Source organism: Gracilinanus agilis, chromosome 4 (genome assembly GCF_016433145.1).
Source record: "Gracilinanus agilis isolate LMUSP501 chromosome 4, AgileGrace, whole genome shotgun sequence".
NCBI lineage: Eukaryota > Metazoa > Chordata > Mammalia > Didelphimorphia > Didelphidae > Gracilinanus > Gracilinanus agilis.
The window spans coordinates 133,066,672-133,091,113 of NC_058133.1; the positions used below are offsets into that span (position 1 = coordinate 133,066,672).

Below are 24,442 nucleotides of genomic sequence, written 5' to 3' on the forward strand. Positions count from 1 at the left end.
AAAAGTCTTTCGGGATGCTCCCAGCTTTGGGTGCTGCTCAGGGCCACACTCCTTTGGGTTTCATTGTGCTCCTGGGCTGAGTACTTTCCTTCCCTCTCCCCCATTAGATTATAAATCACTTGAGGACAGGGACTATCTTTTTTTTTTTTGGCAGCTCAAGTCTTTAAAAAATGTTAAAAAATTATTTTTAAACCAATTACATGTTTTAATAAATTTCCATTTAAGTTTTCCCAAGTTAGAGATTCAAATGTATCTCCCTTCCTTCCTTCCCTCCCCTCTCCCAATGCTGGCAGGTGATTGGATCTGGATTATGCAAGAATTAAAACATATTTCCATATTGTTCATTTTTGCAAGTGAGTCATCTTATAAAACCAAACCCCTAAAACATAAACCCAAATAAACAATAGAAAAATTTTATGTTTTCATCTGCATTCTGACTCCCATAGTTCTTTTTCTGGAGGTGGATAATATTCTTTGTCATAAGACCCTCAGAACTGTCCCAGATCATTGTATTGCCAATAAAGGCTTTTTCTCTTCTTTTGGGGAATTTGTAGCCCTAGTACTTAGCACAATGCCTGCCACATGGTAGATGATTAATAAATATTTGACTGAATGTATTAGAAAATAGGACTTGAACCTTCTTGCTGAGAATCACAATTCTGAGGATACTGATGAATTGACTTGTAAGATATCTGAAAGAAAGAATACCCAATGATTGGAGATGGGCTATGGGGGTAGGAGCCCGGAAGAATCAGGCAGCATTGGTGATATAAACAAAAGGATCACTATAAAGTCAACATGAGTGGCAGAGGATGAAATAAAGGAATTCAATGAAGACCTACATGATGGGCTTCAAATGAAGCCAACATATACCTTAATACTCAAGGACTTCAATGCAAAAGTGGTTGCAGGGGAAGACCATGAAAAATGGATGTTGGAAAACATTTGATTTTCTTTAAAGACAGTTATCATTGGGTACATACCCTTTGACCCAACAATACTACTAGTAAGTCTACATCACAAAGGAATCAAAGAAAGAGTTAAAGTATCCAAATGTAGAAAAATATTTATAGCAGCACCTTTGTGGTAGTAAATAACTGGAAACAAAGGAAGTACCCATCAATTAGAGAATGGCTTGACAAATTATATTAATGTAGGAAATGACAAATGGTTTTGGAGAGTGCTGGGAAAAGGAAAATTAACTAACACAGAATGAATTGAACAGAACCAGGTGAACAATTCATGCAACAATAAGAAGGAATAATAGCCTAAAGAAAAACAACTTTGAACAACTTAAGAACTCTGATCAATGGAACATTATTCAACAATGATTCAAGGAGGAGTGAGGAGGAAGAACTTCCAGAAGAACTCCAGATGGGAATGAGATACACATTAAAAAAAAAACAAAGGCAAACGTGGATTTATTTAGCTTGTGTGTGCTTATTTGCTACAAGAATTTGTATTTTTTTCTTTTCTATCTGTGGGAGAATGGGTGGGAATCATGGGAAGTATGTTCCAAGTGACGCTGTTGCCCTAAAAAAAGAAAAGAAGGAAAATAGAGTCATTGAAACATTTAAAAATATATAGAAGTGGGGGCAGCTGGGTAGCTTAGTGGATTGAGAGCCAGGCCTAGAGACAGGAGGTCCTAGGTTCAAATCCGGCCTCAGACACTTCCCAGCTGTGTGACCCTGGGCAAGTCACTTGACCCCCATTGCCTACCCTTACCAATCTTCCACCTATAAGTCAATACACAGAAGTTAAGGGTTTAAAAATTAAAAATAAAATAAAATAAAATAAAAATATATAGAAGAAAGTACAGACAAGAAGGACAGCTTTGAAAGTAATACAAATTTATTATATACTTTTCAATAAAGTAAGCTAAATGTGATAGAGATTGTAGTTGTACTTCCTTTTTTATTCTATTCTGTATATGGAATAATCATTTTTTTTCTGGTGTTAAGTTTAGAATAAAAAAGTTAAATTTAAAAAATGGTTTGGGATCAACAAATGAAATCTACTTAGAGGCCTCTCAATACACACACACATATATATATTGTGGATACTTTTTCTTTAACATATTTTTAGTATATTTAGTTTTTTTATTACTTTAATTGCCTAATATAGCCCTTTTTTTTCTCCACCAAATAAGCCATTCCTTAAAACAAAGAATAAAAAGTAAAGAGAAAAAAAGCAATACAATAAAATTAACCAATATATTTAATGTGTCTGGCATTATATGCAATGATAAATTGCCTTTCAAGAAAAGAGATGGAGGGCCCTGGCCCTTGAAAGCACCAAACAATACCATAAAAAGTGAAATCAGCTCTATCTTAACAGCCAGGAAACAATGAAAGGCTAACAGTTACTGAGAAATCATTTATGTAAGAGCAAATCAGCTCATTAATTTGTTAAAGTAAATGTTGATGTAAATACCCAATTAGATGAAAAGATAAAGATGAGACTAAGTAGCAACACTATGGGAAAAAAACCCAAGCTGAAAAGTGGGAAAGGAATAAATGATAAGATATTGGCTCTATCATTTTTTCCCCAAAATTTTAACTTCCATAGAGAAGTACAATTATTCATATAAGAAGGGGGAAAAAAGATGGTTTAAAAAAAGCAATTCTAAGTGTAATCTTAAACTTGTTATTTGCAAACGGTCTAAAATTTAGAAAGTCCTTTAGACCCTCAAAGAGAGCATTGGAAACTGTGACTATTTAAAATATAATATGGTAAAACTGAGGACATTTAAATTGTAATAATTATGATAATTGTATGACTGTCAGGAATTCCTGCAAAGTTCAGCCACAGAGGATGCCCAAGGAGATATTCTAAGAAAGGTGCCCTAAGGATATTCTGCTCTCCTGTTCACAAGGTGATAACTTTTCCTGCTTGGACATTCCGTCCTCCTCATGACTGTGCACTGATCCCGAGCCCATCATCCCATTCCTGCTTGTGATTGTAATCTTTAAAAGCCCTGCATGTGGCCCTATAGCAGGTGATTTCTCCCTCTAGGAGAGACTCAGTCCCAAAAGTATGATTTGCCCCCCCTCATTTAACTACAGCAAAACAAGGTTAAAAGAAGCCCAAAGCAAGTCACTTAACTACCAGTTGCCTAGCCCTTACCACTCTTCTGCCTTATTGGTCCCAAAGTAGAAGGTAAGGGTCTAAAAAAATTTTTTTAATTAAATAAAATAAAGAAGCCCAGAGATTTTCTTTGTCAGCAAACACCAAAGCTCTTTGGCAAACAGCAGGTTATTAAAGTAACCAATGACAAATGGGTTTGGAGCACAAACTTATTGAATAGAGAATGGAAGAACAGGTTCAGTAGTTCCAGATCATAATGTTGTGAAAAGTAGGTGAGGAGGAAATGAGCCTGGAATGAGTGAGTTTGGCTTGAAATTTGGTTATTCCCCATGCTCTCTAGAGTGTTTGTAGATTTAAAAGGGAGACCAAATAGAGGGGAGAAATGGAATGTGTCTACTCTTTATTGGGTGATGATTTTTGTTCTGGATACAGCTATTCATTATTTATTAAGGCACATAAAGGTTCTGATCCTCCTCACTATGGAGGAAACTACTGATCTTTAAAGTGCTGTAGTTAATTCTACCAATAGAATCACAGCCATGGAAATGACACAGATTATCTCATTTAAATCACTGTCTTGGGGGCAGCTGGGTAGCTCAGTGGATTGAGAGCCAGGCCTAGAGATGGGAGGTCCTAGGTTCAAATCTGACCTCAGACACTTCCCAGCTGTGTGACCCTGGGCAAGTCACTTGACCCCCATTGCCTACCCTTACCACTCTTCTGCCTTGGAGCCAATACACAGTATTGACTCCAAGACGGAAGGTAAGGGTTTAAAAAGAAATAAATTACTGTCTTAACTAGGTGTCTTGGGGAGTACCTCAAACCATCCTGACCACCACTAGAGAGAGCCCCCTAGGAACAGCAGTCTCCCCTTCTCCCCCAGCACCATCACTACACCATCTGCCCTTCCAACCTGGCTCCTCCAGCCATTATTGAAAAGAGAACAGAACCTGTGGAGAATAGAACCATTGTTCTTTTTAATTTCCTTTTTAACATTTAATTATTTTAAAAATTATATGTGAACAAAATTTTTTAAACATTTATTTTTAAAAAATTTGAATTTCAAATTCTTTCCTTTCCTCCCCATTTTCCTAGAGAAGGCAAGCAATCTGATATAGATTATACATGTGCTGTTGTAAAAGGGGAAAATGGAAGGATTATGGTTGGACTGGATATTTAAAGTTTATTATATCCATTTTATTTCTTACACTGTCATGGCAAATACTTTGTCATTCTTACTCATGAACATCAAGAACATCAATAGTTGACTACTAAATTAGGGAGCTGGGTGGTCAAGTGGACATTGCTAGACTCAGAAGAAGTTAGATGTGAGTTCAAATTCTGTCTCAGATTCTTACTTAGCTATGTGATCCTCAGCAAGTCACTTAAGTTCTCAGTTTCTCCACCTGTAAAATAGGGATAATAATAGTACCTGCTGCAAAGAGTTGTTAGCAGGATCTGTTGAATGCAGTTAGGTAGGAGCCGATCTTGCCAAGAAATGCTCAAGGAAAGTGGAGATGGTCCAAAGCAATTAAAAACTAGCTCCATTGTTTCCTTGGACACTCCCTGTGGCTGGCCACTATTTTGACACAATGCCACCACTCCCCAACCTCTGGCTCGTGGGCAAAACAACTTAACTCTTCTAGATACTGTCTCTCCCAAGCACTACTTGTGTGTTCCTCACTGCAGCCCCCACCATTTCCCCCTGCTCTGCCTTTAACTGGCTCCCTCTTCTCCTCTCAGGAACTTCAGCACTTTTGTTCTGTGATGCCCAGGACTGCAATTCCCTCATCTCCATTAAAGACCCTTGTTTATGGCTCCTCTTGTAGTCCTTTTACTGATGGGTGGGTAAGCTTACACCAGTGTTCTAACTCATTCTCTGTAGCCATCATCGAAGAGGGCAACCCCTGTGTAGGGGCTGGCCATTCACAACTACTTGGCATCCATGAGGCAGGAAAGCCAATTTGCAAAGCAACTTGTTCATATTCTGGGACCCAGCCACAGTGGTTCATTTGCTTTCCTCCATTCATGACATTCCTTGTCTTGTCTCTGCCTTTGTGGTGACTTTCCTCTATGCCCAGATCACACTTCCTCCTCAGTTTTGGCTCTTCAAAAGCTGGGCTTCCTTTAAATGGAGATTTTTAATTTCTTCTTTTTCTAGTTTTTGAATTGCATGTCCAATTCATTGATCTGCTTTTTCTCTATTTTATTGATATATTCAGGGATATAAATCAGAGGGGATTACGGCTTTGGCTGTATCCCATAAATTTTGATATGTGGACTCATTGTCATTCTCTTTAATGAAATCAGTGACTGTTTCTATGATTTGTTCTTTGAGCTGCTCATTTTGAAGAATTATTTAGTTTCCAATTAATTTTTAATTTGCCTTTCCATTGGGTTTCCTTTAAGATGAAACTTCAACATGAATCTTTTCCTGATCCCCTGGTTGCTTATGCCCTTCCTTCCATAAACACTTTGTAATCATTTTGTAAATATTAAGTCCATACTTAGATGTATTCCCACATTAGAATGTAAGCTTTTTAAGGGCAAGTACTTTATGATTTTTGTCTTTGAAGCTGTTGTACAACACAGTGTCTAGCATAGAGCAAGAACTGTTTCTTGGCATATGGTTGTTGTTCACTTGTTTCAGTCACACCTGAGTCTCTGAGACCCTATTTGGGATTTTCTTGGCAAAGATAATGGGGAGGTTTGCCATTTCCTTCTCCAGTTCATTTTATAGATTAGGAAACTGAGGCAAATAGGGTTAAATGACTTGCCTAGAGTCACATAGCTAGTGGCTGGGGTCACATTTGAACTTAGAAAGATGAATTTTCCTGACTCCATGTGGGAAGCCAATAAGAGAATAGATAAAAATCTGAGACTCCTCTTTTGACCCCTTTTGTGATCCTTGTGATTTCTTGTTGAAAAGTATTGTGGCCTTATTGAAGAGCTTTAGGTTCCTAGCGGGCCAGCATTTAAAAGGTTAACACTCTCCCCTTTTGGCCAGGAATGCAGCTGCCTGGTATAGCCAAGGCCAAAACCTTAGCAGGGGCAATTCAACCCTGAGAAAAATATTCCCTGACTTGGCTTTCTGATAAGAACCCAGTCAAAATTCAGCCTTGGCCTTGGACCGTTCTGAAGCCAATGAGACCTTTTGTGTTTTGATATGACAATGTATAACTTCTGTGCATCTGCAAAGTTTTGGGCGGGGTTCTTTTGTGTGAAATGAGTCTTGAAATATATATAATAAACTCCATGTTCCTAGAGGCAGAGCTGGAAGCATGAGCTAAAAGATATTCAGTGTCCGTTATTTCCTTATCAGATTATCAGAGATGATAAAGAGATCTTGAGAACTCCAGGCTTAGTACTCTATCCACCATGCCAACTAGCTGCCCTTTTGCCATATAGGAGGCACTTAATAAATTCATATTGACTGATTTCTACTTTTCTGAAAGAAAACTGAAGAAAAAGGACAAAATAGATTAAAGAAAATTGCTAACCTGAAACGGAAGATGTAAGAATGAAATGGAAGAAAATAGTTGAGAAGTGTTGTTTTGAATTGGGGAGGTGCCATTTAAAAGTAGTGTTCGTGGACACGTGGGAGCTTTGAGACTACATTACCCATGATTCCAATGGGTCTTAGGGCCTGAGAACATTGAAGGTCCCCACGCAGGGGGAGTTTAAATTCAGGGGGAGGGCCTAGAGGAGGCCTCTTGACTTTCCTGAGCACTGGCTAGAAGATGGGCTCCAGCGGTAAATATAAAAGATAGGCGCGGTCTTATATATATTTTACCAGCATGGCCATGGCTTTAATTAAAATACTAATTTCTATTATTATATCAGTCTTTATAATTTTTAATCGTAACAGCAGAAGGCAAACTAAGAAGGTAAGGAAAGGAAAGTGAAACAGCTGGAGGATTAAAAAAAAATTGAAAGACTGGATTGGTAGGTGAGGCGTGTTGACAGAATAAAGAAGAAATTATTAACAAGAGAAAACGGAGGAGGTGTACTTTTATAATTGGGGTTGTTAATTTATAAAGAGGAATTAATTTGCTACCAAATTTTTATCAGTGTAGCCATAAGCATCTACAATTTCTCTTGGGAGAAAAAAAGCATAGTTGCAAATCTCAACAAATATGGAAAACAGGGAAGGTTTAGAGTGATCTGCAGAGAATTTCTGCCACTGCTGAGTCATTATTATTTGTATTTTAGGTGGAGGATTTAGGATTTCCCTCTCGGAGAAGAAGACAAAGTAAATTGAGAAATCTATCCTTTCTACTGTTGAGGATAGTGGGGAAAAAAGAAAATCTATGGGCAATTAACTAAATATCAATGGAGTAAAAGTGTGCCTTCACAATCCAGTGATCTGAGGTGGAGAAGAGACTAGTACTGCAAAACTTAAGAGTGGAAGAGTGTTACACAGAGAAGTGAAGAAAAAGGACAGCTTTACACTTACTTATAGCTAATAAAAACTTAATACACATCATATCCTTTAGCTGCAATCACTTATTTTACTCAATTCATAAATTAACAGGATTTTAAAATAAATGTTTATTGATTTGTTTGAGGATGTTACCTCTTCTCTTCTCTTTCCCCACAAGACAAACAATAGGATAAATACTTAAAAAATTATTTTTAGGAAACAAAAAGTCAGCACAACTGATTGCTATATTGATGAATTCTGAAAACATGGGTAGTGTCTAACCCAGTGGTTCCCAAACTTTTTTGGCCTACTGCCCCCTTTCCAGAAAAAAAATATTACTTAGCGCCCACTGGAAATTAATTAAAAAAAAATTTTAATAGCAATTAATAGGAAAGATAAATGCACCTGTGGCCATCACTGCCCCCCTGGATTGCTGCAGCACCCATCAGGGGGTGGTGGCGCCCACTTTAGGAATCACTGGCCCTGTCGACCTCCCATCTCCAAGAAGGGGCAGGTTGGGGGGTATCTTCTCAAATCTCTTTATTTGAGTCCCATTCGATTTTTATAATTTTTTTTTTTTACATTTACTTTTCATTTTGGAGGGTTCGCTATTGTTCTTCTACATTGTTGTGGTCCCAGTGAATAGTTTTCTTGGCTCTGCTTACTTCATTTTCTATCAGTTCACGATGATCCTTCCATGCATATATCACACATCATTTCTCACAACACAGTAAGATTGCGCTGCATTCATGTACCACAGTTCTTTAGCTATTTCCCAACTGACGGGCATCTACCCTATTTCCAATTCTTAAGTGTCACCAAAAGTATTGCTATAATATTTGGGTGTATGTGGGGACTTTTTTCTAGTTGATGGCTTCCTTGGGGTATAAACCCAGAAACAGAAACTCAGATTTAAAGGGTATAAACATTTTAATCGATTTGCATAATTTCAAATTGCTTTCCAAAAGGGTTGCACCCTTTCACAGTTCCACCAACCATGTTTGGTGTGCCTATCTTTACATAAGCCCTCCAACACTTTGGAAGCTCAGCCCTATAATTTGAATCTAGGTTCTGTTGACTCAGAAGCCAATACTTATTGCATAAGCTACTTTCAATGATAATGTACTTTGGAGATTTAAAATTTACATGTTTTCTTAATGGAACTTTGTAGATCCATTTTGTTTAGAGAATATTGTTCTCTAGAAGTGGGTAGAGAAGGGGGTGAGGGAGAGAACTGGGAACTCAAAATGTCAGAAAATACAAAAATTATTTTTACATGGAACTGGGAAAAAAATAAACAAAAAAATAGAACCTGGGTTCTTTCTATGTGCATTATATCCTCTGGAATAGAACTTACACTAGGATTTTATCTTTACCTTCCCCATTTGCTTTGTGGGTTTGTAATTTAGTTTTGCATTGTCAGATCTCTATCTAGGGGCAAGGCTACAGGGACTTTATCCCTGGGAGCTGAAATCCAGGGGTCACTGTGGGCTGTGTTGTCTGGTCCTTTGTCTGCCTCCCACACTTACCTGGAGAGTTGCCTGACTATTCTGTGCCTACCCTGTGGTGCTTCGGGGCTGGGGCACCTCTGGGGGTGAGCTGCCTCCACTCTGGGTGTGACTTCACCCTACTGATAAGACTCCCTTTATATTCTATTCCTCTCTAACCTGAATTTTCCCAAGGTGGCAGAATTCCTGGACATAGTTCCATGAATGGATTTTAGCTATTAAAAAAAAAAATTAGGCTTTGAACTTCAACTTTATTTTCATTATTTGCTGTTTTTTGTTCCATGATAGGAGTTGGCAAATTAGGAATGAGGGCTAAATGGGACCAAATGCCTGTTTTTGTATGGCCTTCAAGTTAAATGAGGTTTTTACATTTTAAAATATAATAAAAGTTCTTTTAAAAATGTAAAAGTTTTTCTTAGCTCAGAGCTCCTGAAAAACCAGGTTGGCTGAATTTGGCATCAGTTCTTCCAGTGGATTCAGAAAATGAGCTCCCAGGATGGCGGCTCTGGGAAAGGTGGTGTCTGGCCCCACCGTCACACAGGAAGCAAGTGGAAGGGCAGGACCTGAACCCAGGTTCTCTCACGCCGTCTTCTTTCGAGGGTCCCATGCTGACCTTATTTGACTGTCCAAATGCCTGTCACATCGTGCTTAACAAATTGGTTTATTGATCCCCGATTATGGGATTCTATGGCTGATGTGATGAGAGTCAAACAGAAAAAACTAGTGGCGTGGTGGTGCAGTTAACGTTTTAACCTCAAAGACGTCACTGAAGACTCTGAAACCGTAAGGCTCTCATGGGGAAGCCTTTCCTGAGCAGTTCCTTCTATAACCCTCTCCCCCGGCTAGACGGCGAAGTAGCACAGTGGACAGAAGGCCACACCACGACGAGGAGATGGAAGCTGTAACAACACCCACCTCCCAGGGGAGCCGTGAGGAAGAATTGATGTTGGGGCAACTGGGGAGTGCAGTGCGTAGTCCTATTGAGAGAGGGGAGTTTCTAGGTCCAAATCTGGCCTCAGACACTTCCTAGCCGTGTGACCCTGGGCAAGTCACTTAACCCCCTTTGCCTCGCCCTTACCGCTCTTCTGCCTTGGAAGTGATACTAAGACGGAAGGTAAGGGTTTAAAAAATAATGTAGAGTGCTTAGCACCGTGCCTGGCACATGGCAAGCACTTAATAAATGGCCTGTTTATTTCCCCCTTTCCCCTTTAGCGCGATGGCACTTATTTTGTCTTTAAAACCAATATGGCATGAAACACCTTGTCGCTTTACGACAAGAGGCAACATCCCACGGCGGACAAGAGTGCTGGTGCCTGGAAGCCTGGTTTCGGGTTCCTGCCTTAACCCAGGGGCAGTCATCCTGGAAGCATCACAAACCTCTCCTAGGCAGTAAAAGCGAATGCTGACCTTCCTCAGTAGGAGTGTCTTCATCGGGGAGTTCCCTTATTAACCTTCCTCATGAACACTCCCAGTCTTTACTGCCTTCACGACCACGCCAGTGGACTACCTGGTGCCACTGAGTTCCCTCCGCTCTGAAGCAGCTCCACGCTGCTGGCCTGACTGGTCACTCTGTACTCCTCAGGGGTTGCATCCATCCAACACGGCTGATGGTAACCATAAAGAATCGTTGAGCTAATATTTGACCTAAAGACTTTCTTGAACCTAAAGAAAAATCGCCTTCCTTTGTTGATTTTAAAATATCACAAAGGGGATAGCAAAATGCCATCTTTATCTGAAAACATCAGAATCTCCCAGAAGGACTGAGAAACCACGTTACTCTGTGATTCTATCCTACTTTATCCTGCTGGAATTTCCAGGTTAAAAACAAATCTCCTCACTTAACAAGTTAGACCTGAATAGTTCCCCAGAAATAATGGCACCCCAGAATGGGGATTAGAGAATGAAGTCCCTATAAATGCTGTGACTCCTTCCCAGCGGCACTCATAGGCTCTTTTTAGCAGGTTTATCAGCAAAACCTTATCTTAATTCCCTTTTACTTCGGTTAGGAACCTTTGGGAACCTGGTGGAGCAACTTTTAATTGAAATGTGGAAATACTACAGAGCCAGCTAATCAGGTTTCACTTTATGGGAAAGGAGGAGGAAGAGGGAGGAGAGAACATGAGGGCAAGAAGTTTTGTACCTTTTAATCTACACCAGGTAGAGTTCTCATCACTATAGTTAAAGGAGAAGAAGCCAAGAACTGGGGGCCCCCCTTTTTTTTTTAAAACCCTGACCTTCTGTGTTGGAGTCAATACTGTGTATTGGCTCCAAGGCAGAAGAGTGGTAAGAGTAGGCAATGGGGGTCAAGTGACTTGCCCAGGGTCACACAGCTGGGAAGTGTCTGAGGCCACATTTGAACCCAGGACCTCCAGTCTCTAGGCTTGGCTCTTAATCCACTGAGCTACCCAGCTGCCTCCTTGGGGGCCCTTTTCATTCAGGTTCTGCTCTCGGACTGTGAAACCACATCTGTATTAGTTACTTTAAACCAAAGAAATTTTTTTGGGGGGGGGATGTGGTAGCTAAATTATCTAGATAATTAGTGCTATCTTCTACAGTCAAACTCAAACAGACTGGATCCACTAACCCATATATAAGAATCCTTAGTTGGCTGCATTTTGACTTAGAAAACGACATATTATTTATGTTTTAATATATTTTTATTTTGTTAAATGTTTCCCAATTTTTAAATCTGGTCCAGCTGGGCCATATGATGGGTTCTGCACTCTATCTTGAGGCCTCTGCTCTATTGTTTTTCATAAATGAGGCTCTAGCCCAGGTCTGCCACATGACGGCATTCTCCATTCTTTTCCATCACTCAACAGCGAGTTTCCTCCACCGAAGCCAGCGACGTGCCTTCCTTCATGGCCTTCGTCCATCACCCATCTCTGACCAGCCCCTTCAGGCCGACCTCAGCTGCTCTTCCTGCCCAGGCCGCCTCACTGCTAGCCGACAGCGGGGAAAGGGGGCCTCGCCTGGAAGCCCGTCTCGAGGGCTCCCTTCCTCAACACCTCTCCAGGCCTCTCCCAGCTCTGCGGCTGAGCTCCTGTGGCGGCCGCGGCCCACTTCCCCAAGCTGGGCCTATGGTGTGTCGTGCCAGCCCCGTCCCAGGGGCAGTTTGGACTCAGAGGAATGACACCGAAGGGCGAGCCGGCAAGGAGGAGGCGGGTCTGGCTGAAGCTGAGGAACTGGAGGTCAAGCAGAGCCAGACTGGGAAGAAAACAGAAAGCCAAGAAGACTTGCAGGCTTGACCTGGCAGGATGGCCTCCAAAGGAAGCACGAAGTGGCCTGACAGCCATGGGAGGGAACTGAGCAATCAAAGCAGAAGGGACTTCATGGAGGAGGTGTGCGGAGAGGAAGTCCGTCACGCCCAAACAGCATGGCCTTAGATAAAATGTCCGTGGGAGCAGCTGGACGGGACAGCCATTCTACCTGTTGAGTATCTTCAAAGTATGTCAGTTGGCCAACACGAGTTTATTTATTTGCCTTCTATCTTAGAAGCATCTGGGGAGAGGAAGGGAAGGAGGAGAGAACCCCGTGTGCACGTTCCAGCACAGCTGGTCTAGCTGTTCCCCAGCCCCACCCCCCCCATAAACTCCCACCGCGAATGGAACGTAGAACAGCATGTAGGCACCAGGTAAAAATATGGCAAAATAAAATGGCATTCATTTTTTGCTTGTTAAAATATTTGGATCTCCAGAATTACAACTTCCAAAAAAAGCAAAATCACTAGAATATATAAAAAACCTTTGAACCTAGCTTTTCTGCCTCCAATCCCAGAAATCCATCAATTTTGCCCTGCTGCCTGAATGTATCAGAACAGCTAAAACAATATTTAAGGAAGATGCCAATTAGTAGGGTTTTATGATTATAAGTGGGTGGTTTGGGGCCTCTTAAAACATTTAACTTGAATTTAATTTACTTTTTAATCAATAGCCATTAAATTTCTCTTCTTTCTACTTCCCTGCTCCAATGAAAAAGGAAAAAGCCTCTTCTTTTAATACACATGCATGATCAAGCAAAGCAAATTCTCACATTGCCTGTGTCCAAAAAATGTTTCTTATTCTACACCCTGAGTTCATCACCTGTCAGGTAGCATGTTTTATTGACCTCTGGAATTGTGGTGAGTCATTGGACTGATTGGAATCTCTGGGTCTATTACCTCAACTGAAATATAAATACATTCTATTTCAGTCCTTTAACTGTATGACTTCATCTATGTTTCTTATAAACAAATTTATTTCACCTTTCTCATCTATTCTGCTATCCTCTTCTGTTGTATGCTTTCATCCCTTTCACATTCACAAATTTAAAATCGTGTGTTTTCCTTCATCTTTTTCTCTTATACTTTCCTTCTCTCCTTTTTTTTTTTTTGTTTTAAGATTTTTTATTTTATTTTTTTTAAAACCCTTAACTTCTGTGTATTGACTCCTAGGTGGAAGAGTGGTAAGGGTGGGCAATGGGGGTCAAGTGACTTGCTCAGGGTCACACAGCTGGGAAGTGTCCGAGGCCGGATTTGAACCTAGGACCTCCCGTCTCTAGGCCTGACTCTCAATCCATTGAGCTACCCAGCTGCCCCTCCTTTTCTCTTCTTTATAAAGAAGATTATGAGAGAAGAGGTGATGGAGCAGGTCTAAGGGAAAAAAAATGGTGTTTATGAAACAGTTGAAAGAATGCTGAATCTAGGACCAAGTGACCTGGATTCCAGTCATTGATTCAATATTTACTAGCTCTATAAATCACTTAGTTTTTTTTTTTAACCTATTTTCTCATCAGTAGAAGAGGGATAAAAATCTTTACAAGATCTATAGTGAATGTATATTATAAACTTAAAGAGTAATTCAAGTGTGTTATTTTACACTCTTGGCTTTCTGAACTATATTAAGTCACCCACTCTATTTTCTCTGATTTTATTCTCATTTCCCTCCTGAAATTCTTTGAGCTTTCTAGTACACAAAAAGTAAAAGACACATCAACTTCAATTAGTTGGAGCAGAAGGGCAAGTTTTGTTGTCTGTTTAGAAACGCTGGGTCAGATTATCATCAAATTATAATAAGAGATGTGTTGACTTTCCTTAAACATTTATGCTTTGAGAACAACTTCTTGAGTAATTGTACCTAACTGAAGAAAATAGAATAGTGAATACTGCTATTCTAGGGGCTACTCAAATAAGAGTATAGAAATGGCAGACATGTTTCACCCCAAAATATTAACAGCACAGATAATCCTATATCCATAATACTATATCTTTCTCTTCAGAGGGCCAAGGGAAGATAGTGTCATGAGGTTACAATAAAATCCCATGAAGTATTTGTTTAGAAGGAGCAGATATAGTTGTAATTCAACACCAGAGATTTAATGTGGGCACAGATAGAAAGATAAGAGAAAATTTCCTTAAATCCTGACTTTTTCTCTAAGACACCCACACCCACGTTAGAGAAACACACACACACACACACACACACACACACACACACACACACACACACACTCAGGAGAACAGAGATCCATTAAGAGAAAAGATAATAATCACAGAAGTACCAAATGAAGCACATATTTCACAATTTAAATGCTATTTCCAAAGATGGAAAGATTAAAAATGCAAGATGTATTCAAATAAAGCTGCTCCAAAATGCTAATTTGAAGCCAGTGGTCACAGGTTCAAGGAATTTTGAGCTGGGAGAAAACTTTAGAGGTAGTCTAGTTCAATTCTTCTCTTCAACTCCATTTTACACATGAAGAAACTGCAAGCCTATAGAAGGGAAGAGACTTAACCAAAATATGTAGGTTCAATTTTCAGACTTCTAATCCCAAATATTGTGTTCTTTTCCATTACATGATGCTTAAGCTCAGTCCCACATTTAATTCTCACCAGAAGCCACCCCCCCAAATACACTGTCCATAGCTTAATTAAGTCTATAAAGGAAAAACTGATTAAAAAAAGCTTTTACTTTAATCCATATTATATTTCCTACTTTCCACACCTTAAATCTTTTTATTAATCATTGTTGAAGTCTGAAGATGTCATGGCTGAAAGTCAACAGACCTCTATGCAGAGAACATGATTTATTTCTTATCTGCACAGATTCCTTTCCCTTCTGGGAATAAAGTAGTATAAGTTGATTGCTGATATGAAAATGTACACTAAATTATAAAGGCTTCTCTCCCAAGAAGAAAACTCTTTGAAAAGAAATGCACATATATTTACATGTTATATATAATTTTATACTGACAAATTATCACATGAAATTATTACATAAAAATAAATTTGCTAAGACTTAAAAAAAATTTCTTTCCATTCAAAGATGTTTTAGTCACTGTTTTAGTTGCTTTATCATTTTTTCATTTTCCCACAATATATGTCATCTTTATAACTATTATGTGAGATTATAAAATATATCTAAATTTCATAGAAATTAGACTTGGGGAAAATAATTATAGTAATGCAAACAATATGAACTCAGTTCATAGAATAGATAAATTTCTTTTCATCTATTACAACCATTTGAAGAAGGCAGGGCAGGTAGTACTTCAATTTTATAGGGATGACTAAATTAAGATGTGGAGAAATTTTGAGTGTCTAGACAAAGTCTAACAATGGAGCAAGGAGCTCAGGTCAATGAATCTTAAAACAGTGCTTTTTCCAAAAGAGAAACTGTTCCAAAACTAACAGGCTCCTCAGTTGAAGACATCTACCAAGAGTAAGATATGCTCAATTGAAGAAACAAAGCAGAAAGATATAATTTATTTCATTTTGGTTCCTTTACTTCCTCAAAAGGAGGTGAAATGTTTGACTTTTGCTGCACCGAGGGGATCTTCAGCAGTTGTTGACGTTTACCATTTGTTATTAAGCACCTCACATGTGAAACCACTGCCAAATCAGGGCCATCTTGAATGAGCAAACTGTCAAATGAAATTGTCAAGGTCTTCTTTGCCACACCAAAATATGAGGTGAAACCAAGACATTCTTCTTCCACAGACCAAGACACAGGGAGTGAGTGACACAATCAGCTGAGGGACTGTCGAAGTTTTTCATACATCATTTGATCCTAAAGATATCAGGGAGAGTGAGCAAAATAAAACAGAGGATTAGGTCACTGCTATTGGGAAGCTGACAATATTTGTCCAATTCTGTAACCCCAGTCGCATGTCTTTTCGCAAGGATCCCAAGTGACCTTCGTTTAGAGTTGTTTGTATAAAGCATAAGGTGGTAAAAAGTTCTCTCTGTCTCTCTTTTTTTTAAAGGTTCTCTTTTGATCTGGTAAGCAAAGTTTGGGGGGGGGAGGGCTGGGGCAGAAAGGGTGACCCTGGCCATACATTAATAGCCAAATTAAAGTGTTTACAGAACTCATTTGAACATTCTTTTAAGTCATAAATGGTGTGTCCCAGCACTGAGTTGAACCTTTGCTTTCTCTTTCTGCTGCATTCAATCAGACCTTGTTTTCTACTTACACCTGTGGTGAATTTCCCCCAGAGTTCAACTATTCAAGGCCGGCAGAACAAAATGGAACAAACTAGCTTTGGGGAGAGGGAGCAGCAAGCAGTGGTAGCACAAAGAAGGCTGCTAGTGTCCTAGGATTTTGCTTTTTGGTGCAGGGAGCAGCATAGCAATACAAGAGATTTCTCTGGGCAGGAAATGCTGAATTACAACCCCCCCCCCCCCCATGTACATTTCAATGTCAACAATGCCCTTTGGGCAGAGGGATTCTCGGAAGAGCAAGACATTTACATAAGAGTTCCTGATGCAGAGATTATTAGAGCTTATTAGGGAGCAAAGTACTCCAGATCTAATGGAAGCACCGGCTCTTTTTCTTTCACATTTGCTTTCTGGTTCTTGAAAACAGATATGGCTGCGTTATTGCATCGATAATAATTTTCAAGATAGTGTAACTATCAAAGCAATCAAGGGTGCAGAGGGCTAAAATGTCAACTACATTTATTTCTTAGATTCAGTAAAGCACTTCTTTAGAGAGCTACAAAAAGCAGCTGTCTCGATTTTCGCCAAAATTATGGGGCAAGACTTACAAGATGTAAAAGGAGGAGAAGTAGGCTGTGAATTAGTCTACAAATTGCAAGTTATATTTCTGGAATAAATAAGCATTCACTAATTCTTATTTGTAAAGAATTTTTTATTTTTCCAGTCAAAACAAATCCCACACAGCGCTTTACCTGAGGGTCATTTGCAGAGTCCTTCCCATTCCCTTATTAATGTATCAGACAGATAGACAGACACACACCCCTACCCACCAATTAATAATTTCTTTCCCCTCTCTCCCATTCCCCAGAAGAATCTCCCCATCTGACTGATAGAACCTTAAAAAAGAAAAAAATAACCCTTATATTCACATGCCTAGTCAAAAGAGGCCATTTCTCTCATTGATCATGTCCAAAAATCTGTATCTCATTCTGCATTTGGAGTCCATTCCCTCTTGTGCAGGTGGTGGGAAGTTTGTTTCATTTTTGATCTCTGGTATTCTGGTTTGTTATTGTATTGGTAAGAGTTCTGAAGTCTTTTAGTTATTTTACTTCATAATATTGTGGTCACCTTATACATCACCCCACTCTGCATTCGTTCTCAGAGAGCTTTCATTCTGTCATTTCATGTTCTTGTGGAACATTATTCTATTAAGCTCACATATCTTAAATGATTTAGCCATTCCCCAGAAGGTAGGCACTCCCTTAGTTTCCAGGTTTTTACTACAATGAAAAAAGCTAGTGTAAATATTTTTGCACATATGGGTCTTTTGTTTCCTTAAAACAAACAAACAAACAAAAAAAACCTTACTTTCTAGCTTAGTAGCAATTCTAAGACAGAGGAGAGGCAATGGCTAGGCAACTGGGAATAAGTGACTTGCCTGGAGTCACACAGCTAGAAAGTGTCTGAGGTCAGATTTGAACCCGTGTCCTCCCAGCAACAATTACACCAATCAACCAACATGTTAAATGCTTACTATGTACACCAGTACTGAGGGATGAAAAAAGAGCTAAATAATTGCTGCCTTCAAGGAGTTTACAATGTAATGGAGGAGACGATATGCAAATGGTGACCGTGGCCATTTATTAATAACGAAATTAAAGTGCTTACAGAACTCATTTGAACATTCTTTTAAGTCATAAATTTCTTACAGTCATAAACGATGTGTCCCTTTAAGCTGAGTCTTTACTTTCTTTCTGCTATATTCAATCTGATATTGTTTTCTACTAACAATCTTTCCCCAGAGTTCAACTAGCTTTGGGGAGTCTGATCTAGAGACTGCTTAGTGTCCTGAGATTTTGCTTTCCTTGGTGTATGTAGCAACAGAAGAGATTCCTCAGGGCAGGAAGTGCTAAATTACAACTTCCTTCTGCAGGAAGAAGTTGGAGACAACTTTTAAACTACTCATTTACATTTCAGCACCCAACTATGCTATAAGAATGCCCAAAACTGAGAGGTGGATTGTTTTAAATATCAGAAGGGCCAAGAGGCCAGTGTCACTGTAACAAAAAACATGGGTCCAGGAATAAGATGTAAGAAAAATGGAAAGGTAGAAGGTGGCAAGGTTATAGAGGGCTTTGAATGCCAAATAAAGTATTTTGTATTTGTTTCTGAAGGCAACAGGAAGTGATTTGCTAATTTTAGGAAAATCACTTTAGTGGCTGAATGGAGGATAGATTAACGTGGGAGGAGCCTACAGAGAGACAGACCCAAAAGCAGGCTATTTCAATAATCAAGATGTGAGGTAAAGAAGAGGGCCTGCACAACAATGCAGTCGGGGGCATATGGAAGAGCAGCTGCCAAGGTGAAAGAGATAGACCTTGGCAAGAGTATGGATATTGAGGGCACGGAAGTGGGGAAGGATAGGGAGAAATCCAGGATGCTTCCTAGGCTTCAGGCCCAAGGCCTGGGAGTATGATGTGGTAGGGAGGATTCAGGGGTAAAGTTAAATGGGTTCTCTTTTGGACATAAGGAGTTAAAGAAATTTACTGAACACCCAATTCAAGATGTGAGATTGGAGGCCAACTGAGAAATTAGAGCAGGAAAGGTAGAATCATCAGCATTGTATAGCTGGAAAATCTTGAATCCCTAAAACTATATTACCTAAATTTCCTTTCTCTATTACCCACAATTCCTTTTCCTTTCTGTTTACGTGTGTTTATAAGTTTTGGGTAATGCCCCTCTAACTCTCTCTTCCATGTGAAGTGAGTGGGGAATGTTCCCTGTGTTCTCTAGCTTTCTAGTTAAATATTAATAAATCTCTATAAGTATTATACTTTGGAGATATTGAATATTAATTTTAAAATCCAGAGCATAGAGATAGTAATTGAGTCTATGAGAGCTGATGAGATTACCAAGTGAAGCCAAAGCCGTATAGAGGGAGAAGGAAAGAGAGCCCAGGACAGAACCTAAAGGATATCTAAGGTTAGGGGGCATGATCTGGAAGAGGATCCAGCACAATAGATAGATATAATAGATGGCATAGATGAAATCAGATAGGTCAGAGGAAAGTGGGGTATGAGAGAGAGTGAGGGTCCCAAAAAATCTAGAGAGAAGAGAGTGGGATTCTATGAAGCAAAAGTGTTATGGCAGCAGAGGAAAATGATTTTTTTAACCCACTCCTGGGGAAAGTTAGTGTCCCCAAAGAAGAGCTAGAAGATTTCAAATACAAGCCCCAAAAAAGAATTCTAAAAATGTTCTGAACCCAGAAATACCACTGTATATGTATAGCTTGCCGAGGTCATTACTTTGACATCACTGATTTAGATATTGAAGCTCTGGCATGTTTAGTAAAAAAAATTAGTTACTTTGTTGTTAAACTTTCCAGGGAAAGGCTGTATGTCCCCAAAACCATCATCCATGGGTATTTAAGATTATTGAGATCGTGGATTTTTCCAAACTTAAGCAATTTATTATGATGGAACTGGGTATGCAAATAAAGAGGGGGAAAACAATGACTTTGATCTACCTGCTTTTTCTCCCACTAAGTTACGTTATAGAAAATGATAGGTATAGATAGCTCCTTTAGGGGAGCTAGGTTGTGTGCCCAAGCTCCTATAGTGAATATCAGTGATAAAAACTCTTTGTAGGTTTCATTATAGGTTAATGACAAAGTCTTACTTACACTAAACATTTAGAGCCAGAGAAGTTTTTTTTAGCTGAATGGATACCTGCAGTGAACATCTGACAGGATGGAGAAGAAACAAGGGTGACAAATCATGTTAGAATTTATCTGTCCAACAAAATCCTACGTGTTAAACTATCAGGGTGGTCTGATTGGGAGCTTAGAAAAAAAGTATTATTTGTGTAGTTAAACAAATCTATAAAAAGATATCACATATGTCTTCTAAGATCACTTAAGTATACTACAAAAGTAGTCAGCTGATCAAGGGTTCTTTTGAGAAGATATCCTGGAGTGTCACTGTAACACAGTGAAACAATTCATTACCAGGAGTGGTAAAAGACCTTTAGATAAAACTGGAAGGGCTTGACCCACACCAAATTCATATCTACTGGGAATAAATGAGCAAAGAAGAAGAGAATCTTTACCTTATTGTCCATCTTCTAGAGTAGACAAAATGGCAATGTTATGAAGGAGTTGATGAATAAAATGACAACTGCATGTGAGCTCTTTCTCAACACATCAATAGACTGTGATGGTCATAGAGGCAAAAGTCATTATTGTTCAAGGTTACACAGATGCCATAAGAGGACATGGGAAATAGGAGGAAACTTTTACCACGGGAGAGAAAGAATTAGTTGAGGCTGAAAGTTACTTAGAGAAAGAAGGAGCATTTCCCCAGTTCACAATAGTGTGAAAGCCAGCACTGCTCAAAAGACTTTGTCATGGGACTCCCAAGTTTTTTTCTTTAGTTTGGCTTTTAAGGACAAAGAGGAAGTGTCCAATATTTAACTTTTGTGGATCAAAAAAGGCAGTAGGCCTTTCTCTCAAATCAAAGAAAAACGACTCATATCAAGTCAAGTAAAATCCCATATATATATATATATGTATATATATATACACACACACACATATATATATATATACATAAATATTTACAGCAGCTCTTTTTATGGTTGCAAAGAACTGGAAACTAAGGGGATGCCTATCGCCCTAAACAAATGATGGTAAGTTGAATGTGATAGAATTCACATCTGTGTGCCATAAGAGATAATAAAAGGGTTGGCTTCCTGCATGAACTGACACAGTGAAATGAACAGAACTAGAACAATTTACACAATGGCAAACACCATGTAAAAACAAACAACTCTCGGGGGCAGCTGGGTAGCTCAGTGGATTGAGAGCCAGGCCTAGAGACAGGAGGTCCTAGGTTCAAATCCGGCCTCAGACACTTCCCAGCTGTGTGACCCTGGGCAAGTCACTTGACCCCCATTGCCTACCCTTACCAATCTTCCATCTATAAGTCAATACACAGAAGTTAAGGGTTTAAAAAATTAAAAAAAAAAAAACACACACAAAAAAAAACAAAAACAAACAACTCTGAAAAACTTAAGATCAACGCAAAAATCAACCATAATTTCATGGTACCAATAATGAAGAATGCTACCTAGTTCCTGAATAAGATGATACACTCAAATATGCAGAATGACACCTATTTTTAGACATGGACAATGTGGGGATTTTTAAAAACAACATGTGTATATTATGTGTATATTAAAATGGTTTAGATTTTGTTCCCCCCCGCCCCGAAGGAATGGAGAAAAGAGAAAAATTAAATATTTGTTAATTGAAAATTAAATAAAAATTTTACAAAAGGCATGTGGAGGAGATATTGGTATTGAGAGGGTCTCCACATTACATCTCCCATCTCCATGGCTTCTTACAGGTTGTTCCCTGGACTAGAATGCTTTCTACCATCTTACTTGTGGCTCAAAGAATCTCAGGCTTCCTTTGCAGTTCATCTGAAGACCTATAGCAGGAAGCCTGTTGTGATTCCACTAGTTCCTAGTGGCCTTCTATCCACATTTAATTTGTTATTCCTTTGTTTTCAATTTTCCAAATCTTGTTCTCCAATTATTGATTATTTCCAAATCATGACCCCACCCCAAAAGAATGTAAATTTCTTGAAGTAGAGACTATTTTATTTTTGCCTCACAATGCCTAGAACATAGACACTTAATAAATATTTGTTGACTCTTGGTGCAATCTCTGGAATGAGATGGAAGAAGTTTGGAAAATAACAGCAAGAAACTTCACCAGACCTCTTTGGTGAATCAGATAAGGAATGAGGTCCAAATGTAACAAAATGCATTAATCAGTATAAAATACATATGGCTCTGCTCTGGGTTAATTAAAGAATTAGAGGGGGCAGCTGGATAGCTCAGTGGATAGAGAGAGTCAGTCCTAGAGATGGGAGGTCCTGGGTTCAAATCTGGCCTCAGACACTTCCCAGATATGTGACCCTGGACAAGTCACTTAACCTCCATTGCCTACCCATACCACTCTTCTGCCTTGGAGTCAATACATAGTAGGTAGGGGGTTTATTTAAAAAAAAAAAAAAGAATTAGAAAAAATTATCTCATTCTTAACTATTAAGCAGAGAAGGAAAACTTTAAAGCTCAAAACCACAGAAAAGCTCAAACTAAGTCTGAGAATTTCTAATTGATCTAGTAACTTCATCACCATTTTTTATCTAAGACAAGCTAGTAGTACTGAGAAGATGGAATGGTTTCCTGGGGAATAAACAAATCTTCTAAAGAAAACTAGAAACTGAGAAACCAAACATCTGAAAGGAAATGCACTGAACTTGAAGAAGGCAGGCTATGGACAAGAAATAAGTCCAATGATAAAAGAAAAACAATGGTCAAATTATAAACTGTGCACTTCATTAGCACAGGCACTGCTCTGAATGAAAGGGTTACTGTATTAATGAAACTATCACCCCATGATATCATCATCATCATCACAACTTGAATTAATATAGAGCTTCCAAGTTTTATAAAGCACTATCTTCACAGTATCCCGGGGAAAGTAGAGTACAAATATAATTAATTCTAATTTTATAGATGAGGAAATTGAAGCTTAGGGTTCTTAGTTAGGATCACAAATACTTAGTCAGGACTAAGCATCAGAGCTAGGATTCAAACTCAGATTCCATGATTAAGTCCAGCACTGTACTATACTACAGATATCTATATATGATTTTAAGGATTAAGGTTAGAGTCCTTGTTACATTGAACTACATAGTCTGTTTCATTCTCTAGTTTAGATTAGTCTTAGTTGGTAATTGAATACTTTGGAAAATTATTTTACAAAGCTTCTTTACAAGTAAGACTAATTTAAACTAGAGAATGTTCATTTTCCTGTAACCAAAATAGTTTCAAATTATTTGATTAAACAACAACAAAACCCTCTAGGGTAAATTTGAGTCAACAATTTTCTATTAAAAGGGAATATATTAATTAACATTTATAATACACTTAATGGATATAAAGTACTTGTAGCCTGAGGAGAGGAAGAGACCAACACTAGCTCTTTTTGTTGGTTTTGATTTCCCCTAAGCCAGTGATGGTGAACCTTTTAGAGACCCAGTGCTCAAACTGCACTCTCAGGCTGCATGTGAGCCTCCACCTTACCCTGTGATTTCACTGGGGTAGGAAACTTTTGGTGAGGAAATTTCCTCTATACCAATGCAATCTGCCAGCTATTCTGCAATTTATTGGGAGTGTGGGGGTAGGGAGGGATCCAGAGGAAAGGTCATGGTTGTATCAGAGGCAGAGTGTGAACCTACCCTTTTATGACTTTAAAACCTTCACCATCTTCCTCTTGCCTGCCACATAATTAACAGTTCAGGTAAAAAAACAAGTTCTCTTGGAGAAACATTATACTTTGTGAATGCTATCCAAGGAGTGGGGAAACAATAAGATGCTCAAGTGAACATGGATTTCCTAACAGTATCCAATTCAGATCCATCTTTGTATATGCATATCTTCTCTTCTGTAATCTTCACGAGAATTGGTTTTATTTCATAACAAGTCTTCCTATTTCCTTGATTACAAACAGAACACCTCAACAATCATAAGTAGACATTTAAAACCTGACATCTGATATGAGGAAGGAAAAAGAGAAAGCATCATAGTAATTTCTTAACCTCATTCCCATCAAAAGGTACAGATATTATTTCTACTTCATTGGAATGAACATGTAAATCACTAGACTTTTCTAACTAATAGCTTAACTTCAGTAAAACTTGGCTGTGATAAGCAAATTAGGTAAAAAGTATGGGGTTCAATGGATTCTTGAATGGATATTTAAGTTTTTACAAGTAGTTTGACTAAATTTTTTTTGCATAAGAGTAGACATGAGAAATAATTTTATGGATGACAAAACAGGAGCAAAATATTTTTCTTCAATTTGTTCCTAATTCCAATAATAATCGAACAATTTTATTTTACCATAAAAAGAAATGGTATATTGAAGATAGGCTAGAA

At 38.7% G+C, this 24,442-nt stretch overlaps 1 protein-coding gene across 2 annotated transcripts in view; it reads right to left on the bottom strand.

Moving 5' to 3' along the window:
- Nucleotides 1–1,437: 1,437 nt before the first annotated feature.
- Nucleotides 1,438–24,442, bottom strand: part of NVL (nuclear VCP like) — a 113,971-nt gene continuing 90,966 nt past the window's right edge. For both annotated transcript variants that reach the window (XM_044676361.1, XM_044676362.1), the window contains one exon: nt 1,438–1,533. In XM_044676361.1, the coding sequence (XP_044532296.1) occupies nt 1,441–1,533 (93 nt within the window). In that variant the 3' untranslated portion in view covers nt 1,438–1,440. The remainder of the gene's footprint in view (nt 1,534–24,442) is intronic.